The 20,218-nt window shown below is 38.8% G+C and overlaps 1 protein-coding gene across 1 annotated transcript in view; it reads right to left on the reverse strand.

Moving 5' to 3' along the window:
- Positions 1 to 3,769: 3,769 nt before the first annotated feature.
- MICAL2 (microtubule associated monooxygenase, calponin and LIM domain containing 2) overlaps positions 3,770 to 20,218 on the reverse strand; it is a 290,110-nt gene continuing 273,661 nt past the window's right edge. Inside the window, exons 34-36 of the mRNA XM_060261096.1 lie at positions 17,762 to 17,861; positions 6,695 to 6,768; positions 3,770 to 4,140 (exon numbers count right to left, since the gene is read on the reverse strand). Coding sequence (XP_060117079.1) covers positions 3,956 to 4,140; positions 6,695 to 6,768; positions 17,762 to 17,861 — 359 coding nt within the window. The 3' untranslated portion in view covers positions 3,770 to 3,955. The remainder of the gene's footprint in view (positions 4,141 to 6,694; positions 6,769 to 17,761; positions 17,862 to 20,218) is intronic.

A 20,218-nucleotide genomic window follows, 5' to 3' on the forward strand; every position in this document is an offset into this window, starting at 1 on the left:
CAGGAGGATTTCTACCTACCTATATGAGAAGTGGCTATAGGAAGAAATTTGATACCGAGTGTAGCCAATCTTTTCATGTCTGATATAAAAAGGGAAAAGATTTTAAATCCTGAGGTCAAGCCCTATTATCAGAATCATTGGCTTGGATCCAGAGAGCTGCGCAATCAGTTCCACAAATCCAATGAAATATTGTTTCTCAGAAAGCTGACAATTTTTTTATATATCTAAAAAGTTTTTAAACTGGGAGGTGTCAAAAGCAGTTTGCATTAGTACAGCTAGAAGACTGATGTTCATAGGAGGCTGGAAAGAAGACTCAGAGTATAGCTACAGAACTCACTGAACCTGGCCACTGGGGTTTAAGTTACTGCTTTGAATGGTATACCTCATCCTTATTGATTTCAGTAAGATTTGGGTGCAACTAATCTTCTGTGGACTGTTGCAGTTGACCTTGTAATTTCTGTAGGCTTTCTGAGCAGAAACCTCTCCATGTTAAAGCTTCCTAGTCTTCTCAAATTCTCAGGGTACCTTGAAAAGAAGTCATAGTAATTAAACTGGATTCATTTTACATTTAGACATATTAGGATGATGATTTTATGATTAAAGTTTTCCTTGTGTTTGTTCTGAGATCTTTTGACATGTATTTATAGAAAATGTATGTATAGAAAATGATTAGAGCTTTAGAATGAACTATTTATTTTTCAAAAATAACACTTCACATATTGTTGTTTTTAGAATAGTTAAGATACAAGGATTATATTCCATAATATTGCTTTATTACATAATAATAGCACCAACTAGAGAAAAAACTCATGAAAGCAAGGTCATTCACAGACCGGCTCATGGATAGCACCCAACATCCACAATCAAACACAGTGATGTTTGTGTGTCAACATATGAGAATGGCTAAATATGCACACTACGTGAGATATAACTCACATACAATAATATTTTTGAGTATTTATTAAAATTGTATTCCTTCTAAAATAAAGTATTCTGAAAATGGAGCGCAAGGCCAGGGCTGTGCAATGTCAACCATGGAAGCATTGCTGTTTGAACAATCCCCCACCGTGCAATTGTATAGTGAAATCCAAACGTCAAGGAAAAAAAATAGTTCCCTTTAGGAGATGTATTGTACAATGTTACCAGTGCCCTTGACTCAAGGGCTCAGTATACATTATGTGCCACAATGTGCAATTAAGTCCTGACTTTAAAAAAAAAAAGTTTGTAGCAATGCATTTGGAAGAGAGAAGAGGAAACAACATTTTCCCCAGTCCATTGCTCCCTGAAAAGTGAAATCACATTTCTTAGGGTTCGGAATGCTTAAGCATTCCATAAAGGACAGGGGGCTGGGATATTAGAAACAGCAAGTGGGGAACTGATTCAGCACTCCAATATTTCTCAGCTCCAAAGTTCACCCACATCTCTTTGGAAGCTGCGTTTTGAGTCTCTACTTATATACATTTGTTTGTAACGTGTAAAGCCCTTTAAATATTTCCAAATATTTGGTTTTTAGAAGACCTGGCATACATACAGAAAGTCAAGTGTGTACATGGAGCTTCACGTGTGCAAGGAATGCTTTGTAAATGTACCTGAACAAATACTCTCCTCAAAAAACAAAAAACTAACCCGGACATAGAGTGAAGGGGAACTCCTGTGCACACAGAGCTTTGATGTGCATTGGACACTTGTTGAATGTTGGTTATGGCCACAGTATTTACTGTACCAATTAATCTAATCTTTATCAGGCATTCTGAGAGCCTAGCATCTTCTATGGACTGAAGAAAATTCCATAACCACCCCAAATATAATGCAATGCAATATGAACAGGCTACATTTAGGAAAATGAAACACAAAATAATCCTTAGCAGTAAATGTATACAGCCTCAGATTCCTTTCCTATGAGTTATGCCGACTACTTAAACACACATACATGCCCCACACACACACGTAGCAGAAGGAAAGAAAGAGAGGAGCTCTCATTTTATCTTTGAGTGGTTATGGGTCAATACTTTGAGTGGTAAAGGCTGATGCAACTGGAACTTTTGAATCTCTTGTCCTTTTACTGCTCTCACATAGTGGAGGAAATGGGACCATACTCTAATTTAGCAAAACTTCAAGCATTTTAGAGTGTTATTATTATTAGAATAACACTAATAATTTTTTCATGTTGTGTCATATACACACACAAAATGCATCTGTAAGTAAAAATAAAGTACTCATGTACTATGCATCTCATTCTGTAGCATAATTTCTAATATAATTGCATTTGATATGCTAAATACATTTTCTGTAAATAATTATAGATCTTAATAACAAACAGAAAAGTATATGAAAAGGAAAATATGTGCTTATAAATTACATTCCTGTGTAAACAACACACAATAATGCATACAAAACCACTGTAAAATTAAAAAAAAAAATTCCCCTCCACCCATTCCAAAAGGACCATGCAGCAGAAAAACCAGGACCCTACATATATTGGCTCTTAAGTAATCATGCTATTAGTTTTAGCTGCATTTTATTAAGGTTTGTTATGCATTATTTGTAATTGAGACCCACTTTTCTTCCTGCTCCTTTTAGTAGGGCACTGGGGTATTTAAAAAGTAGCAACAGCATTTAAGCACCATTCACAAAGTTAAGTCATTGTTAAATCTCTCAATTAAACAGAAATAATTCCTCTTGTTTGACTTCCTCACCATGATTTTTAATCCAAGGGTTAAAAATCTCCTATGATAATTAATGGTGTATCAAAGACTATACAAAGTTAATTGATAAATACTGTTTGGGGATTAGTTCTTACATCGAGCTGCAATACTGCAAATAGGCTATCTTAAATTCCCAGTGTTTTCAGTGGGATGTCAGTGCATTAACTGAGCACAGGAGAGCAGCCCTGGTACAGATGTGTAAAGTATTAATCTGGAACACATTTGTGCATTTTCTTTTAACAGTAGCATAAACATGGTTTCGTTATTACTTGCTAGCAAATACTGGCAGCTTACAAAAATGTGGCCAATTGCTGTGTTGTCATCATATGCCACAATTCTGGCTTATATACACAACTGGTATGTGCTATGCCACTGGTATGTACTATGCCATTGCTGACTGGGGCTGATGGGAGTTGTAAGCAAAAAACATCTGGAGAGCTACCATTGGCCACCCCCATGCTATGAGAATATCTCCTAAAAAGATAACACATTAGTATGTAGTTTTCTCAGCATATTTTACCATGATCTTTGGTTACAGCTGTAGAAGGTTTACTTGATCACTTTTGTTAAGGATAATCCCTTTAATATTACATTACAGTACTACAACTTGCAAATATTTACCACTGTATTACATTTTCAATTAATATTTACAATGCCCTAACTCTTGTAAGACACCTGGAAAATTACTTCTGCTTAACACTGCACTAACACATCTTCTGCAGTTTATTTACAAATGATGCAAAATCCAGTCACAAAACCCTTTTTCTCCGCTATGAGTAGTGTTGAAAGTTAACTCATTGCTGTACTGAAGATGCACTGATTATGAAAATCTGAATACATGGGGCTGTGACCATCTTTAAAAGTTATATATGTATTTGTAAGTGTGTCTGTCTATATGAGATACACTCACAAATACAGAAAGATGGATAGAAAGTGCTATGATGTCAAGAACTAAAGCATGTATCTCTTTTGAGAACTTTCAGAATTAAAATTCCAGAAGTAGGAAACAACGAACATTTTCAGTTAATTTCCATAGTCCAAGTTTGTCAGGTAGGCACAAAAAAAAGTAATCCACTCTTATTTTGGATTACATATATAATCTCCACGGCTGCAACCCATTCTTAATGGTAACACCAGTCTTACCTTTTGCAATTACAGTACATAATTCCTTCCTCTACAATAAGAGTCTAACAATCTTCCACTGGTGGTGTTCACAATGCTGTAAGAGCAAATATTTGTCTAGGATTACTTCACGTCTGTCTGAATTTGTATCCTCTGGACAACATAGATTTTTCTAAGTGCTGATTTTCACTTTCTTCCTCTATCTTCTGCTCTTCTAAGGAAGATATAAGCTTATCTCTTTCTTCGGCCACTTTCATCAACTCATCAAAAGTTTCAAACTCCTCACTCAGGTCCTTTTCACCATCCAAATTGTCTGTCACATATTTAAAAGGAAAAAAAAAAGCTATAAAAGTTGGTTTCCTAATTTTAGTAAGTGATGAATGCATATAGAGTATGAGTCCTTTTTTTTTTAACAAACATAAAAGTGGGTGGTTACTAGACAGCCCCCACCCTCTTACTGTGGTTTCTCTCTGTGTAGTCTCTGCCTCGAAGCACTTATCTCCCAGGTGAACCACTTATGGTACAGAGAAAGACTGCAGGGAGGTAAGTCATGACAGAAGAGAAGGCTTAGTCCTTCCCACCCATGAACCCCAACACTATTTTACCTTGAAAAGATCTGGTTTAAAACACACATAGATCGGCTGCCATTTATACTTCAACCTAGGGTTGTTGGGGGCAGGGAATCCCCTAGCTTGGAGTCCTTCCTGCCACTTCAGGGCTATTAGAAACGGGTGGAATAGCTGCTGAGTGTTCCATTATAATCTATGGAGACTTATATAATGGAGAATCAATCCATGGGTATCTGGGGCTTGGGGGTACTGTTTTCTGAGGCAGAGGCACTAAAAATTTCAGCATAACTGCTGGTGCCTTTCTTCAAAAAGCTCCCCAAGTTTCAAAAAGATTGGACCAGGAAGTCCAATTCTATGAGCCCCCATTCTCCATTATTTTCAATACAATAAAAGCATTTAAAAGGAACACAGTTCCTTTAAATGTGATGGCAACTCATCCAGAATAGGCCTCCAAGTTCCTTCTACTGGAGCCTCCCTCCCCTCTCTTGGAGCTTCCTGGTAAGTTCTCTGCCCACTTGTTGGCATCACCTGGCAACCTTCTACCACAAAAGTTCTAGCACATCCAAAAGCTTTTATATTTGCAGGGAAATATACCCCCTATGCCAAACAAGTAACTCCCTTGTGGTACCAAACTTCTGTAAATAGTTTCATTGGCTTAGCCATTTGGGTTTTAGTATGAGAGCAGGAACAGGGATAGGGAGATGCATGTAGTCAGCTGTGCCATTCTTTTGATCAAAGCAGTATCAAAAAAGCAGTATGCGAAGAATGTATATCACAGTCAATCATTTGATGAGGAAATTTATCTTCTGTCATTCACCTCGTTACAGTTACACACTACTGGCCAGTTTTCATGCACCAACATGACATGGTTGTTATGTTTGCCTCAATAGCAGGAATCTATATTATTAAATGAATATTAGTCTTGTTAAGAAAAGATCTGGGGTGTATTCATTTCCATTTATTTCATTTCTTATTAAGAGATAAAACAGTACAGGCGAGTCCCTAAAGCTCCATCTTCTGGCTATTCAGAAGAAATTAACACTGGCGGTTTTATTTTTAATTTAGAACTATTCTCTAGTTTAAGGCTGTGGCTATAATCCAGGGGTGAATGCACCACCCAGTCCTTCAATGGAATTATATATTTTGATGCCTTTTCAGCAGCTCCTCCCTCCAGCTCAAATTCCTGCTTTTAAACCCACAGAAATATATAAAAGATAGTGACTCAGGACAATGTTTCCAGATGCACTATTTTTTCTATCTTTGTGTTTTCTTTTTTGTGAGCATGATACTTAATTGGATCATTTTTTTTTATTCTGGGTTTCCCTTGATGTTAACAACAACAAAACACCCCACCACATTTCTGCTAGTAAATTTTATTTTCCACCTGATGGGGATGAAATTCTCAGGGACTGTAACCTTTCAAGCCAAGTTTTACACAATAGGGGGAAGTCCACTTTTGAACAGAATTTTAATGTTTTTGCTTTTATAAGAGAAGAGAAGCATGAATTGGCATAACTGAGTTTTTTCCTCTTTCATGGCATCTTCAAAGAGGGGGGAAGATATGAATGGAGCACATAAAAATGGTAATTGGGACACTTTCTCTCTTGCTGTTCTCTCCACTGCTCAGATAGCTGAAACCAGGCAACACTGTGCCAGAACTGCAATCAGAACTGAGCATCTCCATTATTAATAAGTGATGGAAATTACTGCTGTAGGATTATTTATTTATTGTAAACATTTATTAACCACCTCTTCCATATGGAGCTCAAGGCAGTTTGCAATGTTAATAAAACATAAAAAATAAAATACATTAAAAACATAAAAGCCAAAATATAAAATGACAACTCATTAACAAAATGGCTGCAGTCCTAAATAAAAACTATCAGCTATATCAACTGTATTGATTAATGAATATGATTCAGGTCAGAACTTGAAATTATCGAAATGTGCACTCCTGGGGTTTTGGGTCAGTTTCCTTGTCAGCAGCTCTTTCACTAAGCTTTCATCAACAGCTTTGCAAACCAAGGGGAATAATTTTTTTTTTAAAGGAACCTGTACCTAACATTCTGCTCTGCCTTGGTCAATACCCCCCCCACCCCCAAGTGCCACTTCACATGAAGGAAGGCTTCAAACTTTGCTGAGTGGAATGGTAGGCCAGTACCAGAATCTCAGAAAGTTCCAATGGGCATGATCTGGATGATCTAGTTGTTCCTCGTGTTTCTTAAGTTCAATAGATTTGGATACACAGATATATCTGCATCACAGTCTACAACACAATTAAGACATTAATTAACTTACCATCAGTGGCCATTTTTTCTCTCAGTTTCTGCTCCAATTGGCTTTGGTGATCCTCTAATTCAAGCTCTTTGACTCTGGCACAAGAATAATAAAGGCTATGACCACCAACTAATCCCAAATAGCTCTATTAAAAACATAGTTGTGGTGAATTTAAGACCTTTGCTCTTTTACAGAGTTATTATTGGGTAGGCAAACTAAAGCCATGTGTAATCCATCTCTCTGTTTGCATAATAAAAAGAAATCTATATTTGATTTCTTGAGGGACTTCAGAAAAGGGAATGGTTTGCGCATAGAACTATCTATTACTCTGAAAAGAAGAGATGTTCTGCATGTTATGTGTTGACAGCATCAGTGTAGCATGGTATACCTCACTCAACTCAGGCAAGGATAAGTCTGTGAAACTTAGTAGGTAGGTAGTCACCATTTCTCAACCTATCCTATCTCACAAGGTTGTTGTGCAAATAAAATGGGGCAGTTTCATATATGCTACACTTTGCAGAACTAATATAAAAGTGAATACAGAGTTGTCTACAGCATGTGCACGTAACAGGGAATCACCAGTCTTGATACATGAACACACTAATTTTCAATATGCATCTTAAATGTAACATGTGAACAGGACCGGCCCTAGGCCTTCTGGCGGCCTAGGCAGCCCAGCTTTGCCCCTGCCCCGAGTCACTAAGACTGCCACCTACCCATGAGTAGCCTCGCGCCAGCCGCCTACTTGCGTCGTGCATGGGGATAAGACGATGGCTGAGCAGGGAAGCCTCGGCGATCGGGGGACGGGTGGGCAGAAAGGGAGGAAAGGGAAGGTGCCATGGCGGCGATCACGGGGGGACTGTGGGTGGGCAGAAATGCAGGGAAGGGAAGATGCGGCAGTGGCGGTGGGGGGGGCAGAAAGGGAGGAAAGGGAAGGAAAGGAGCTATGGTGGCGATCGCAGGGGGCACCAAGCGGGCAGAAACATAGAGAAGGGAAGGTGCCGCGGCAGTGATCAGGTGGGCAGAAATGGAGGGAAAGAAAGGTGCTGCTGCGGCGATGGGGGGGGCAGAAACAGAGGGAAGGTGCTCCTGCAGCGATCAGGTGGGTGGGCAGAAAGGGGGTGAAAGAAAGGGGCAGCGGCAATAAGGACGGGCAGAAAGGGAAGAAAGGTGCTGCCACGGCAGCAGTGGAGGGGAGAGAGACAGGCAGGCAGCGGCAGGCAAACTAGGCGTTTGTCATGGGCGGGGGGAGCCCAGTTTGGCAACCCCTCCCTCCCAGTGCCCTAGGCAAGTGTCTAGTTTGCCTAGTGGAAGAGCCGGCCCTGCATGTGAAGCAATTCTTAATGCTTCCCAAATTATCTGCCTTGTCTCCCTCCAAAAAAAGATTTCAGGCATGCTAATTACTCTGGAATGAGTCTTGAGTGAAAAATTGATCATCTGAGTTAGGCACCAAAATGCTTTCTATATCATTCCTATTCTGCTGTTTTGTTTAATGCACCCATTTATTCATTCGTTCGTTTGTTTGTTTTTATGTTTTTTTACTGCCCTTCCTGATAGCCAGGCTCAGGGCAATTCACAGCAAATTACATTTCAGAAATAAAACCAAATTAAATAACAGTAAAAACATTTCAGTGCCCTAAAAACAAGATGGGATCAAGTCTAGGTGGTTCTACTATCTTGCGAGATTATATGCAGGGTTCTTTTTGTAGCAGGAGCTCCTTTGCATATTAGGCAACACATCCCTCATGTAGCCAATCCTCTAAGAGCTCACAGTGAGCCCTGTAAGAAGAGCCCTGTAAGCTCTTGGTGGATTGGCTACATCAAGGAGATGTGGCCTAATATGCAAAGGAACTCCTGCTACAAAAAGAGCCCTGATTATATGCATGATTAAAAATAGCAAAACAAAATATGCAAGCCAATATTTTTCATGGCCTAACATTTTTTGGCAAGAGAATGTGATCTTTCATTTCTGTTGTCCCACCCTCCCAAGATCAATCAGTATTCTCTACCCAAATAAACATGATTTCTGATCCCATGATTGAAAATAAATCCTTCATTAATTCTGTGCAAGGAATTGCTAAAAGTGAAATACTATTAGAATGTGCAATGAAACATTTATTTATTTAGGGGTAATAACATATATAGATGATCTGACTATTTAAAAATGTTCTGCTTATCAACAGCCAAATTATGGACAAACACATATAGAATACAAAATATGAAACTTAGGCTATCATGTTTTGGTCACATTAAGAGAAGACTCACTGGAAAAGACAAAAATGCTAGGAAAAGTAGAAGGCAGCAGGAAACGAGTGAGACTCAATATAAAATGGATTAATTCAATAAAGGAAGCCACAGCCTTCAGTTTGCAAGACATATAAGCAAGAATGGTAGTGGGGAGGTTCTGCGCATGCATCAACAGAGATAGATGCCTCATACTACTCATCCGAAAAAATAGTGAGATAAAATGTAATTACAACCAGAGTTAATGGAAGATAAGCAATAAAAGAGAAACTATAGGGAGCATAAACTCTGAAGAGTAATTACTGGCCAGGCTTGGTGGGTCATTTTGTGTATAAATCTACTTAAAGATGTGTTTAAGGCTGCAGATAAAGCGAACAGCAAATGGCAGCAAAGAAAGAGCTTAAGGAGCTGCCTGAGCTTATAGCTAACATGGAAACAAACATTAGAGGTGGTATTAAAGAGTTTCAAAATAAAGTGGAACATATAACTGAGGAAATTAAAGCAGTTCAGTCAACTGCTGATAAGGCGCTGGAAAATATGAGACATAATGAGAAGGGACTATAAGAACTTAAAAGAAGGGTTGACTCTTTATCAGACCAGCAATGGAGAAAGAATCTCAGGTTTTCAGGAGTAAAGGAAAATATCCCAATTAGAGAACCTGAAAAGACTAATTGAATGGTTTGAAGAGCTTAGTATAAATATTATGGAAAATTATTTGGAACATGTCCACAGAAGTTTAAAAATGAAACCCAAAGCTGGAGAAAGTCCAAAGGATGTTACTATTGCCTTCTCAAGAGAAAAGCTGCAAGATAAGGTTTGGAAAACCTTAGGAAAATTAAAGGTTACAATTTCAAGACAGAGGGTAATATCACATGTTGCTATATCACCAGAGACTTTACAGGAGAGAAGCTTCATGACACCGTATGCTCAGGAATTTTAACAACGAAATTTTGTTTTCCTGGGGGTATCCAGCAACTATCTTAATCTTCAAGGATGGAAAATTGATGAGGGCTAAAACCCCTTCAGAAGCAGAGGAACTGCTTGAAAAGTTTAATATAAGATACAAGCCCCATGACTGAAAAGGGATTGGAGAAGAAAGGGACTGAGTTAAAATGCTATCCAGTGAAGAGGGAATGTTATGGTGAATTAAAAGTAAAGTGGGCACTGGCTTTCTAAGAGTATAATGAATTTATGTTATTTAAGATTATGTTTGAGGTACAGTTGGTCATTGAATTGGAAAACGAATATGAATATGGGGGGGGGGTCTATAGGAGTAGACAGGATTTCATTTCTAAGACCAAAAAGGGAGGGAGAAATGGAATCCCTTTCTAAACCCTAAAGGAGGGGCTTTTTGGATTATAGGGGAGGGACTGACTAGGTAATAAGATAAATTGAAAAAAAGGAGAACATGGTGATGGGGGGTGGGGTTGTTATAACTAAGAAATGGGGAGAGTGATTAAGTTGCTCTCCTTGAATGTAAATGGCTGGGCCTCGGATGTTACAGACTAAATAAACAGTTAAAGGATTTAGGAATACAGGCAGATGAAAAGAGGACTCAGATGGCTAGAGAGGCAATGGCAGCGTACTCGAGACGAAGCAACTAGAACATCTTATAGAGAGTTTATGAGGTCCTATGGGATGGCAGTCAAAGTCACAAAAAAAACTTACTTTGTGGCCAAGATTGCGTCTGCAATTTCGCACCCGGCACAATTGTTTAACACAAATCGAACCCTTACAACACTGCCACAAGAAAGGCCAAATTCTAGGGAATTGGAGATCGGCTGTGAGGCTTTTGCGAACTTTTTTGCAGATAAGATCTCGTCGCTCCACCACAACCTCCCCGCCACATTGGAGACAGTATGTGAACTCAAGGCCCCGTGCCTGTCTTCTGGCCCTGTTCTGGATTGCTTCGATACACTCAGCCTAGAGGAAGTTGACAGGATCCTCTCTACTGTATGTCCTACAAATTGTGATCTGGACCCTTGCCCCTCCTGGCTAATTAAAGCTTGCCAGAGGGAGCTCAGATATCCTATACGGAATATCGTAAATAGATCCCTTGCAGAAGGGTGTTTTCCAACACTTCTTAAAGAGGCTCTGGTCCGCCCTCTCCTGAAAAAAATCAATATTATACCTGGCCGAATTGGCACATTACCAGCCGGTCTCGAATCTACCCTTTTTGGGTAAAATTATTGAGAGGGCAGTAGCGCTACAGTTACAGAGCTTTCTGAATGACACTTCCGTCCTAGACCCTCACCAGTCTGGCTTCCACCCAGGTCACGGGACAGAGACAGTGCTGGTCGCCCTGGTGGATGACCTCCAGTGGCATCTGGATAGAGGCGGCAAGGCGGGTACTTATGTTGTTGGACCTATCAGCAGCGTTCGATACTGTCGACCATCGGTTGCTGGCCCACTGTCTCGCCGACACAGGGATTCAGGGGTTGGCCTTGCAATGGCTTTCCTCTTTCCTTGATGGCCGGGGACAAAGGGTGGCGATTTGGAGTGAACTGTCCTGGAGACACGCGCTTGACTGCGGGGTGCCTCAGGGGGCGGTGCTCTCCCCAATGTTGTTCAACACCTACATGTGCCCCCTTGCCCAGATCGCCCGGAGGCATGGGTTTGGTTATCACCAGTACGCTGTTGACACCCAACTCTATCTACTGATGGACGGCTGACCTGACTGTGTCCCAGAAAATTTGGACCTGGCGCTAAAAGCTGTGGCTGGACGGCTTAGGCTGAGTAGATTGAAGCTCAATCCAGCGAAGACAGAGGTCCTTTGCTTGAGTCATGGTGGTCTGGGAAGGGAAATCCCCCTACCGGTGTTTGACGGTGTGCCACTGGCAATGGCGCACAAGGTCAAGAGCTTGGGGGTGCTACTGGAGTCTGCCAGATAGCAGCCACTGCTAAATTCACATTTTTCCATCTTAGGCGGGCAAGGCAGTTGGTCCCCTTCCTGGAGCACAGCGACCTGGCAACAGTGATCCATGCAACAGTCACCTCAAGGCTAGACTACTGTAATGCCCTCTACATGGGGCTTCCCTTGTGCCGAACCCAGAAGTTGCAGCTAGTGCAGAACGTGGCCGCCCAGCTGTTATTGGGGCTTCCCAGGTGGGAGCACATTCAGCCGGGACTACAGGAACTGCACTGGCTGCCAATATTATACTGGATTCATTACAAGGTGCTGGTTATTACCTTTAAAGCCCTATATGGGCTAGGACCTGCCTACCTTAGGGACCGTCTCTCCCCACATGTTCCCCAGAGAGTACTTAGATCAGGATCACAAAAGCTATTAGTAATCCCCAGGCCGACGAAGGCCCGATTGAAATCAACTAGAGACAGGGCCTTCTCAATCACAGCCCCCTGCTGGTGGAACCAACTGCCAGATGAAGTGAGGCCTTGCGGAACCTTGTGCAGTTCCGCAAGGCCTTCAAGACTGTTTTCTTCCAGCTGGCATTCAATTGACTTGGCACCAGTACTTAAGAGAAGTGGAAGAAGGCTGTCGCCACCAGAATAGCACCAACTCAGTATTCTGTTTTTCTGTTTTAACTGTTTTAATCATTGTATATCTATTTTATTACCAGATGTGTAATTTTAATACTTATTAATTTAATTGTGAGATTTTATGTTGTGAGCCGCCCTGAGCCTGCTTCGGCGAGGGGGGCAGGATATAAATCAAATAAATAAATGAATAAAATAAAATTATGCATTCAGGAAATGCATAAAAGCAAAAGGGATTTGAGACCATTATTAAACTCTCAAGTATGGAGCGTGCAAATAGAATCAAGGGGAACAAAAAAGCAAGGAGCGGCTATTTTATTTCATTCTAGACTGAATATTAATACTTTGGGACGTTCTAAGGATAGAGAGGAAAGATTTATTTTTTTTGAAATTTAGCATGAATGGTAAGATATTGGCAAAGATGTTGGCAAATATTTATGCACCTAACAAAGGTCAGAATTTATTTTTGAATCGAACTTTTCAAAGGTTGCAATTTTTCTATGAAGGGAAATTATTAATAGTAGGGGATTTTAATACTGATATTTCAGAGAACAAGAAATTGAATTTTAAAAAATGGAGACTTAGAGAGAGAGATGACACTTAGGAAAAGGAAAAGCAACCTACTTTTTTTCAAAAAGTTTCTTGTATAGACCATATATTAATAAAAGAATGTAATGATATGAGAATTAGTAGGGTAGAAACAGGCCGATATGGATTTCTGATCATGCACCAATTACCATAGAGGTAGAACTGAATGAGGAAAGGAAGGTTAAACGATGGAGATTTAACCCTAAAATATATGGTTGAGGTCCTGCTTACCTTAACCCTATATGGCCGAGGACCTACTTACCTTAGGGACTGTCTCTCCCTACATGTTCCCCAGAGGGTACTTAGATCTGGGACAAAAAATCTATTAGCGATCCCCAGGCCGAGGGAGACTAGCTTAAAGTCCACCAGAGAGAGGGCTTTCTCGATCGCTGCTCCCTATTGGTGGAATCAACTGCCGGAAGAAGTTAGGGCCTTGCGGGACCTCGCCCAGTTCCACAAGACCTTTAATTAACATGTAAGGACTGATACAGTGTGACCGATATACATCTAATATATACTGAACACCATCTGAAGCAAGAAAACCTCAAATATGATTAGCACCAGACTGTTTTAATTGTTCTTAACTGTTTTTAACTGTTTAATTTGCTTTAATTGTTTAACTATTTAATTGTTATGAATTTACTGGTTGTGAGCCACCCTGAGCCTGCTTCGGCGGGGAGGGGGGGATATAAATCCAATAAACCTTAAACCTTAAAATATTATTCCAACAGAAGGATAGAGAGGATTTATTAAAGGGGGTGGAGTATTATTTTAAGGAAAATAAGCAATCTACAGATGAAGTTATAATATGGGATGCTGCAAAGGCAGTTATTAGGGGAATATGTATTACTAAAGAAATTCAGTTTAAGAAGGAAATAAATATTAAAAGAGAGCAAAAGTTCAAGGAGATGTTAGAACTTCAGAGGAAGTTACAAAAGAAATATAAAAGGCAAACTCAGGAATGGTTAAATAAGTTGATAAATGAACTGCAGGAATTGGACCTTACCTCTATGTGAAAAAGAGATATATTAGTGAAAAATGAATATCAAAGAAGTAATATAAATACAATGAAGAGGTTGGCAAATTATTTGAAGAAAAAGGCAAAGAATAGGGTGTATGAAAAATGAAAAGGGAAATAAGGTTTTTTAAGGATAATCAGATGACAGATTTTTGCTAAATATTACCAAAGGTTATTTAAAGCAGAAGAAAGTAAACAATTTGATGAAGTTGTAAGGAATAAAGTTAAAGAAGAGGAGTTGATAGAATTAAATGATGATATTACACAACAAAAAATCTTAAATGTCATAAATAATTTAAAAAATGGGAAATCACCAGGTTTGGATGGATTTACAGCAGAATTTTATAAAATGGTGGGAAATTTGATAGTTCCAGAATTACAAAGGTTATTTAATAAAATTTTGAATAAAGGGAAAGCTCCAGACTCTTGGAGGAGGACAGAAATGATCACAATTCCAAAACAACAGAGAGATCTGGAGGATTCTAATTCATATAGACCGATAAGCTTGGCAAATCAGGATTATAAAATTTTTGCAAAGGTCTTAGCAAATAGACTGGAGAAGCTATTACCAAGTCTAGTAGGAGAAGCTCAGTATGGTTTTGTGAAAGGAAGGCATATTGGTCACCCTATAAGGAATGTGATCAATGCTTTACATCATGGAAATAAGAAGAAGATTGCTCTTTTGAAATTGGACGTATATAAGGCATTTGATACATTAAATCTTTAATATTTGTTCCAAGTATTACATAAATTTGGTTTTGAAAGACCTTTTGTGAATGCAATAAAAGAAATTTAAAGAGAAGGGAGAGCAGTGATTAAAATAAATGATGAACATTCTGGGGAAGTATTGATACAGAAAGGAGTTAAGCAAGGGTGTCCTTTATTTGTTATAGTTATGGAACCTTTGGCAAACAGAATTAGAAATAGTATCAGAATACAGGGGTATAAGGTAGGAAAGGAGGAAATTAAATTGATTTGAGGCCATATTATTGGTCTTAGGGAATTCTCTAGAAGTAATGAAAGAAGTAGTAATAATTTTAGAAAACTTTAAAGCATTTTCAGATTTGGGAGTAAATATTAAGAAGTCAGAAATAATGTTTAGCAAGATAGATTTAAAGAAACAAAAAGAAATAGCAACGTTAACAGGTATGAAACTAGGAAATAAGAAACTGAAATATTTGGGAGTAATAATAACAAGAAATGTCAAGAATTTAATGGGGATAAATTATAAAATAATATAGAAAAAATACAAAACAAATGAAATAAATGGAATAATAAGTATTTGAATGTACTAGGGAAGATTAGGGCACTTAAAATGTTTATAATAACTAAGATGATGTATTTGTTTCAGGTATTTCCAGAATGGGTATCTAAGAAACAGTTAGCAATGTGGGATAAGACATTAAAAATTGTTTTTTTTAAAGAAACAAGCTAGAATATCAAGGAAATATTTGTCAAAGGCAGATTTAGGTTGGGGTATGACACAGTTCGAAGGATATTATGAAGACTTTCAAATGAAAATGTTGTTGGAATTGGATGATAAAAGGATAAATGGGTCCGATGGGAAGATTGTATAAATAGAGGAGCAGGCAGGTTTGGAATATTTACACAAAGATTAAAAAAGGAAATTGAGAATACAATAGGCCCAAGACAGACAGTATTAAAAATATTTGGGGGGGGGGGGAGGGAGCAGGTTAAGTGGATGCCTCCACTTTCAAAGTGGGCCCCACTTGAATCACTAAATGAGGAATTTAAAATTTTTGAGATAAATAAAATAACGAGAGGAATTAGTAATGTAAAACTGGAGAAACGTAGAGAAATGGAGATGAAATTAATATTGAAATGGTATAGGATGCCTGCTCAACTATCTTATATGATCAAGGGAATTACATTTGATTGTTGGCATTGTAAAAAGGAAAAGGGATGTTGTGCACATCTTTTATGGGAGTGTTCTAACAACTAAATTCTGGCAAAAGATCTTGGAAAAGGTGGAGGAAGTATGTAAGTGGAGTTATGAGGGAAAGTGTTATTTATGGGAATTTTGGGGAACTATAAAATAGATAAATCCTATTAAGATCTATTTAAAGCTATGATTTTAGCTGTCCATGCGGTTATAGCATTTGGCTGGAAAGATGCTACAAAATGGACTATAGACAGATGGAATGGTTATTTACATGAATGGGTACAGTTGGACATATTAATGATATTAAAACAGGAAAAACTAGGTGAGGATAAGATTGTGGAAGTTAAGAAGAGGTGGTTTGAGTATATAAGATGGGTAAAAGCGGGTGGGCAGGGCAATAATGATATCTTGGTTAAACTCCAAAAGGTGTGCTTATGGTTACAGAAATAAAATAAGGAATTATTGCTGGTCATTTTGAGGGGGGGAGGGAAATAAAAAGGGAAAGGGGGAAACGAAGCAATAGATGCATTGAGGTATGTTATATATGCTATGTTATGTATTGTCTGAGTTACAGGGAAGCAGGATCAAATACTTCAATAAACTATTTGTTTCATTAAAAAATAAGCAAGAGTGGTAGTGATAGGAAGTTTTAGAAGTCATTATGGTAATTCATAGTGTCACCATAAGCCGGATGCAACTTGAAGGCACAGTGATTTTTTTGTAGCAGGAACTCCTTTGCATATTAGGCCACACACCCCTGATGTAGCCAATCTTCCAAGAGCTTACAGGGATCTTAGTATTGTAAGCTCCAGGAAGACTGGCTACATCAGGGGTGTGTGGCCTAATATGCAAAGGAGTTCCTGCTACAAAAAAAAGCCCTGCACAGACACAGATTATTAGATATCAAAATGCAGAATAATTTGCCTGCTATTAGGGATCCCAGGTATATCTCCTTGGATGATTTGCTTTAAATGAAAGCATGCCTGACTGAAGCAGACCATAACCTGCCCACTCACTCTAGTATTCTTCCAAGGCCCTGTTTTGGTTGCCATTGCCTCTGTGGTGAGATGAGTGGCAGCCTGAAAAGGGGCTTTGTCAATCGTGGCACAACACTTTTGGAACTCCCTCGCCTGGGAGATTTATCTGTCTCCCTTTATCAGTATCTTCTGACAGTGGATTAAAACTTCTTTGTTTCTTTTGGCATACCCTCAGTAAGGGTTATTTGTCCTCTTCTTGTACTGATTGTTATGTGTTTTATTGAATTTTAAATTTTTAAATGTTTTTGATTGTTTAAATGTTTTAATTTTTTTATATGAGCCACCATAGGGACCCTAATTGGGTGGAAAGGCAGTATAAAAATGTTTAAAATAGATCAGGCTTCCAGAAGAGCACTTTTATTGTTTATTACATGAATTTTCTGCTTCTTCTCCAAGGGGAGTTCTGTTTTTTTATAAGATGCTCATCTGGCACTTTTACCAATTTGCCTTCCTGTGGATTAAGTGCCTAAAGATTTATTAGAATTTATCACAAGAGAATATATTCACTATATGAATTACAGTACCTGTATTAACCTTAGCTCGCTGAAAATGTATGTTCAAAACAGATTGGGTGCATTTATTGTAAAACACCTTCCAGCTACAAATGACAATAAGATAAGAACAGCAGCTCTTGTCCTCCCTGTGCTAATGGATATATGCTATGCAAGGCATAATACAGCAATTTAGTTCAATAATGACATCTGCATGCATCGAGAAGAAAATCCTCTGCATGGATCAAAAAAATATTCTGCCCATCTCTAACATTTTTCATCACTAACAGCAAACGGTGAGTTCCTACTTACCTGATCAAGAGTTCAAATTCACAGCGCATTAATTTATTCTTCTCTGATACCAGCTCAAACCATTCATGCAACAGCTGAGTTTCATTTTGTGTGCCTGAATCTATTTAAGGTATCAAAAATAAATGTATAAGATTGGGTTTTCAGGATAGCACTGTCATATCTGCAAAGTTGTATCATATGAAGACCAAAGAGTGGCTTGTTTTGATTTTTTTTTGTAGACAGCAAACTCTGAAATTAAAGTAGTTCAATTGTAATGATCACATACACACACGCACACAAATTAAGGTCTGTTTTTCAAACATAGCCAATTTTAATTACTCTTGATTTTTAGAACATTGGACCAATAATCTCTATTCTGATTTCAAGGATTTCTGGACACTCTTCTTGGCCAGCACCTGAAAACTAGAAAGATCAGATCTGGGAAATATGATGTGCAGATATTCCATGCACATCGTACCTTTTCTTGCCTTAAAGCAAAAAGGAATGCAAAAAAAGCTGAACACAACACTGTACTATGTTCATATAGTGAGTGCTTGTGACGTCTTAGTGCTCATAAGGATCTCAGAGTATAAAAAAGGAAGTGTCAATCAATCCTCGTGTTAATCCATCTGCTGCATCAGGCAACAAGCACAGATTTCCTGCTGTCCCTCAATCAGGACCATTCTGATTGCCAGTTTGGTGTAGTGGTTAAGAACGGTGGACTCCAATCTGGAGAATTGGGTTAGATCCCCCACTCCTCCACATGAAGCCAGCTGGGTGACCTTGAATCACTCACAGCTCTCTCAGAATTTTCTCAGCCCCATCCATCTCACAGGGTGTCTGTTGTGGGGAGAGGAAGGGAAGGAGTATGTAAGCCACTCCGAGACTTCTTCAGGTAGTGAAAGGCAGGGTATAAAAACAGCTCTTCTTCTTCTACTACTACTACTTCTCACCCCAACCCCCCATGGTGGGAAAATTAGCACTGATTCCCACAACCTTTGTTTTTGGATCACTTTGTCATCTCATTAATAGCCTGTGGGTCAAGTTTAATCTACCTTAGGACTCCAATGACTAGTAACCAATGACTAGCATAAGAAAGAGCTGTGTCCCACACCAGGAAACCGATATCCTTAAGAGAAGAAAACAAGACCCCATTTGCTTCAGCGTTTCCAAAAATGGCCCAAAAATCAGGAAATGAAGGCAATACCTCTTCCCCAACTCCTGTTGTCCTCAGTAGCTGGTATTCAGAGGTCTACTGTCTCTATCCCTGGAGGAACTATTAAGTGCATGAAGACAGCATTTTATTTGTCACGCACATAAATACAGAGCAGTAGCAACTTGCAGTTGTTAATCGTTCTATGTAGGTATGCCCAAATGCAGAAGAGATGAAGAATCATACTGTGAAGGGAACTCTCTTTGGAACTCCCAGTTGCTCTGTTAGGAACCTACATACTAAGAAATACTACAATGGGGACCAGAGAATGAGCTTGGAATACTTAATGTTGAAGGGGGCAATGGGTGTGGACCTAATCAGTGTACCCAAACATAGGACCAGTGAAGCCCCCCCCCCCCAAGCTGCTGATAGTATACAAGAAATAAATAGTTGGGCAGGAGTATAACACAAACAAACACCCCCTAAATAAAAGATTAAATACCTAGCCACAAATCACATTCAACCTGGTCTGTTCTCTAATAATAGACACCATTATTCACAGGACTGCGATTATTCTGATTCTTCTAATGCATAAATTGTTGTTCCACTTGCAAGATCATTTGCTCATCAGCCTTTGTAGCACTTTGTTTCACCCCCACACATGTTCTCTTCTTATTCATTAGCTGCTGGACTGAATAGCTTCCACTAACAAAAGACCCTTTCATTCTGCAGGCACACAATTATTAAAGGGGAGCTGCATTAATGTCACTGAAGACCAGTGCTTGCAGGCCTGCCTCTAAATTTGGTTATTCACAACCTCTGCAGCTCGATATTATTGCTTAACTGTGATGTTTTTCTAATTACCTTAATAATACCTATTAAATCACTTGAACTCCATAAGCGCAACCCTACTTAAATACAGCTTAACTTAATGAGAAATGGTCATTCATTAAGTAATAATGCATGTTATTTTATGAAAAAGATGAATGGATGAAATTATATCAGCTGGAGTTGTACATTAACAACATGAATGTTGTTATAAGCAAACACCAGAATTAATAGTTTTCATGAGTGGTTTATAGAGCTGGGAAAAGATTTTGCATGTGATTCTTATGGTCCTTCCAGAACACCTGCATTTACTTTGCCACCAATCAGTAAAAAGCCAGGGAAAATGTAACCTTAATAAGAGAAATCACATTACTAAGGGTAGTAATGACCAAAGGAGCTTCTGTTCTTCGCGATGAAGCAGACAAGTAAATGGATAATAATTTGATAGGATATATATGATATTTGTACCAGATATTTTGTAGTCATGTTGGATCTCA

This window comes from Heteronotia binoei, chromosome 21 (assembly GCF_032191835.1).
Source record: "Heteronotia binoei isolate CCM8104 ecotype False Entrance Well chromosome 21, APGP_CSIRO_Hbin_v1, whole genome shotgun sequence".
Classification (NCBI taxonomy): domain Eukaryota; kingdom Metazoa; phylum Chordata; class Lepidosauria; order Squamata; family Gekkonidae; genus Heteronotia; species Heteronotia binoei.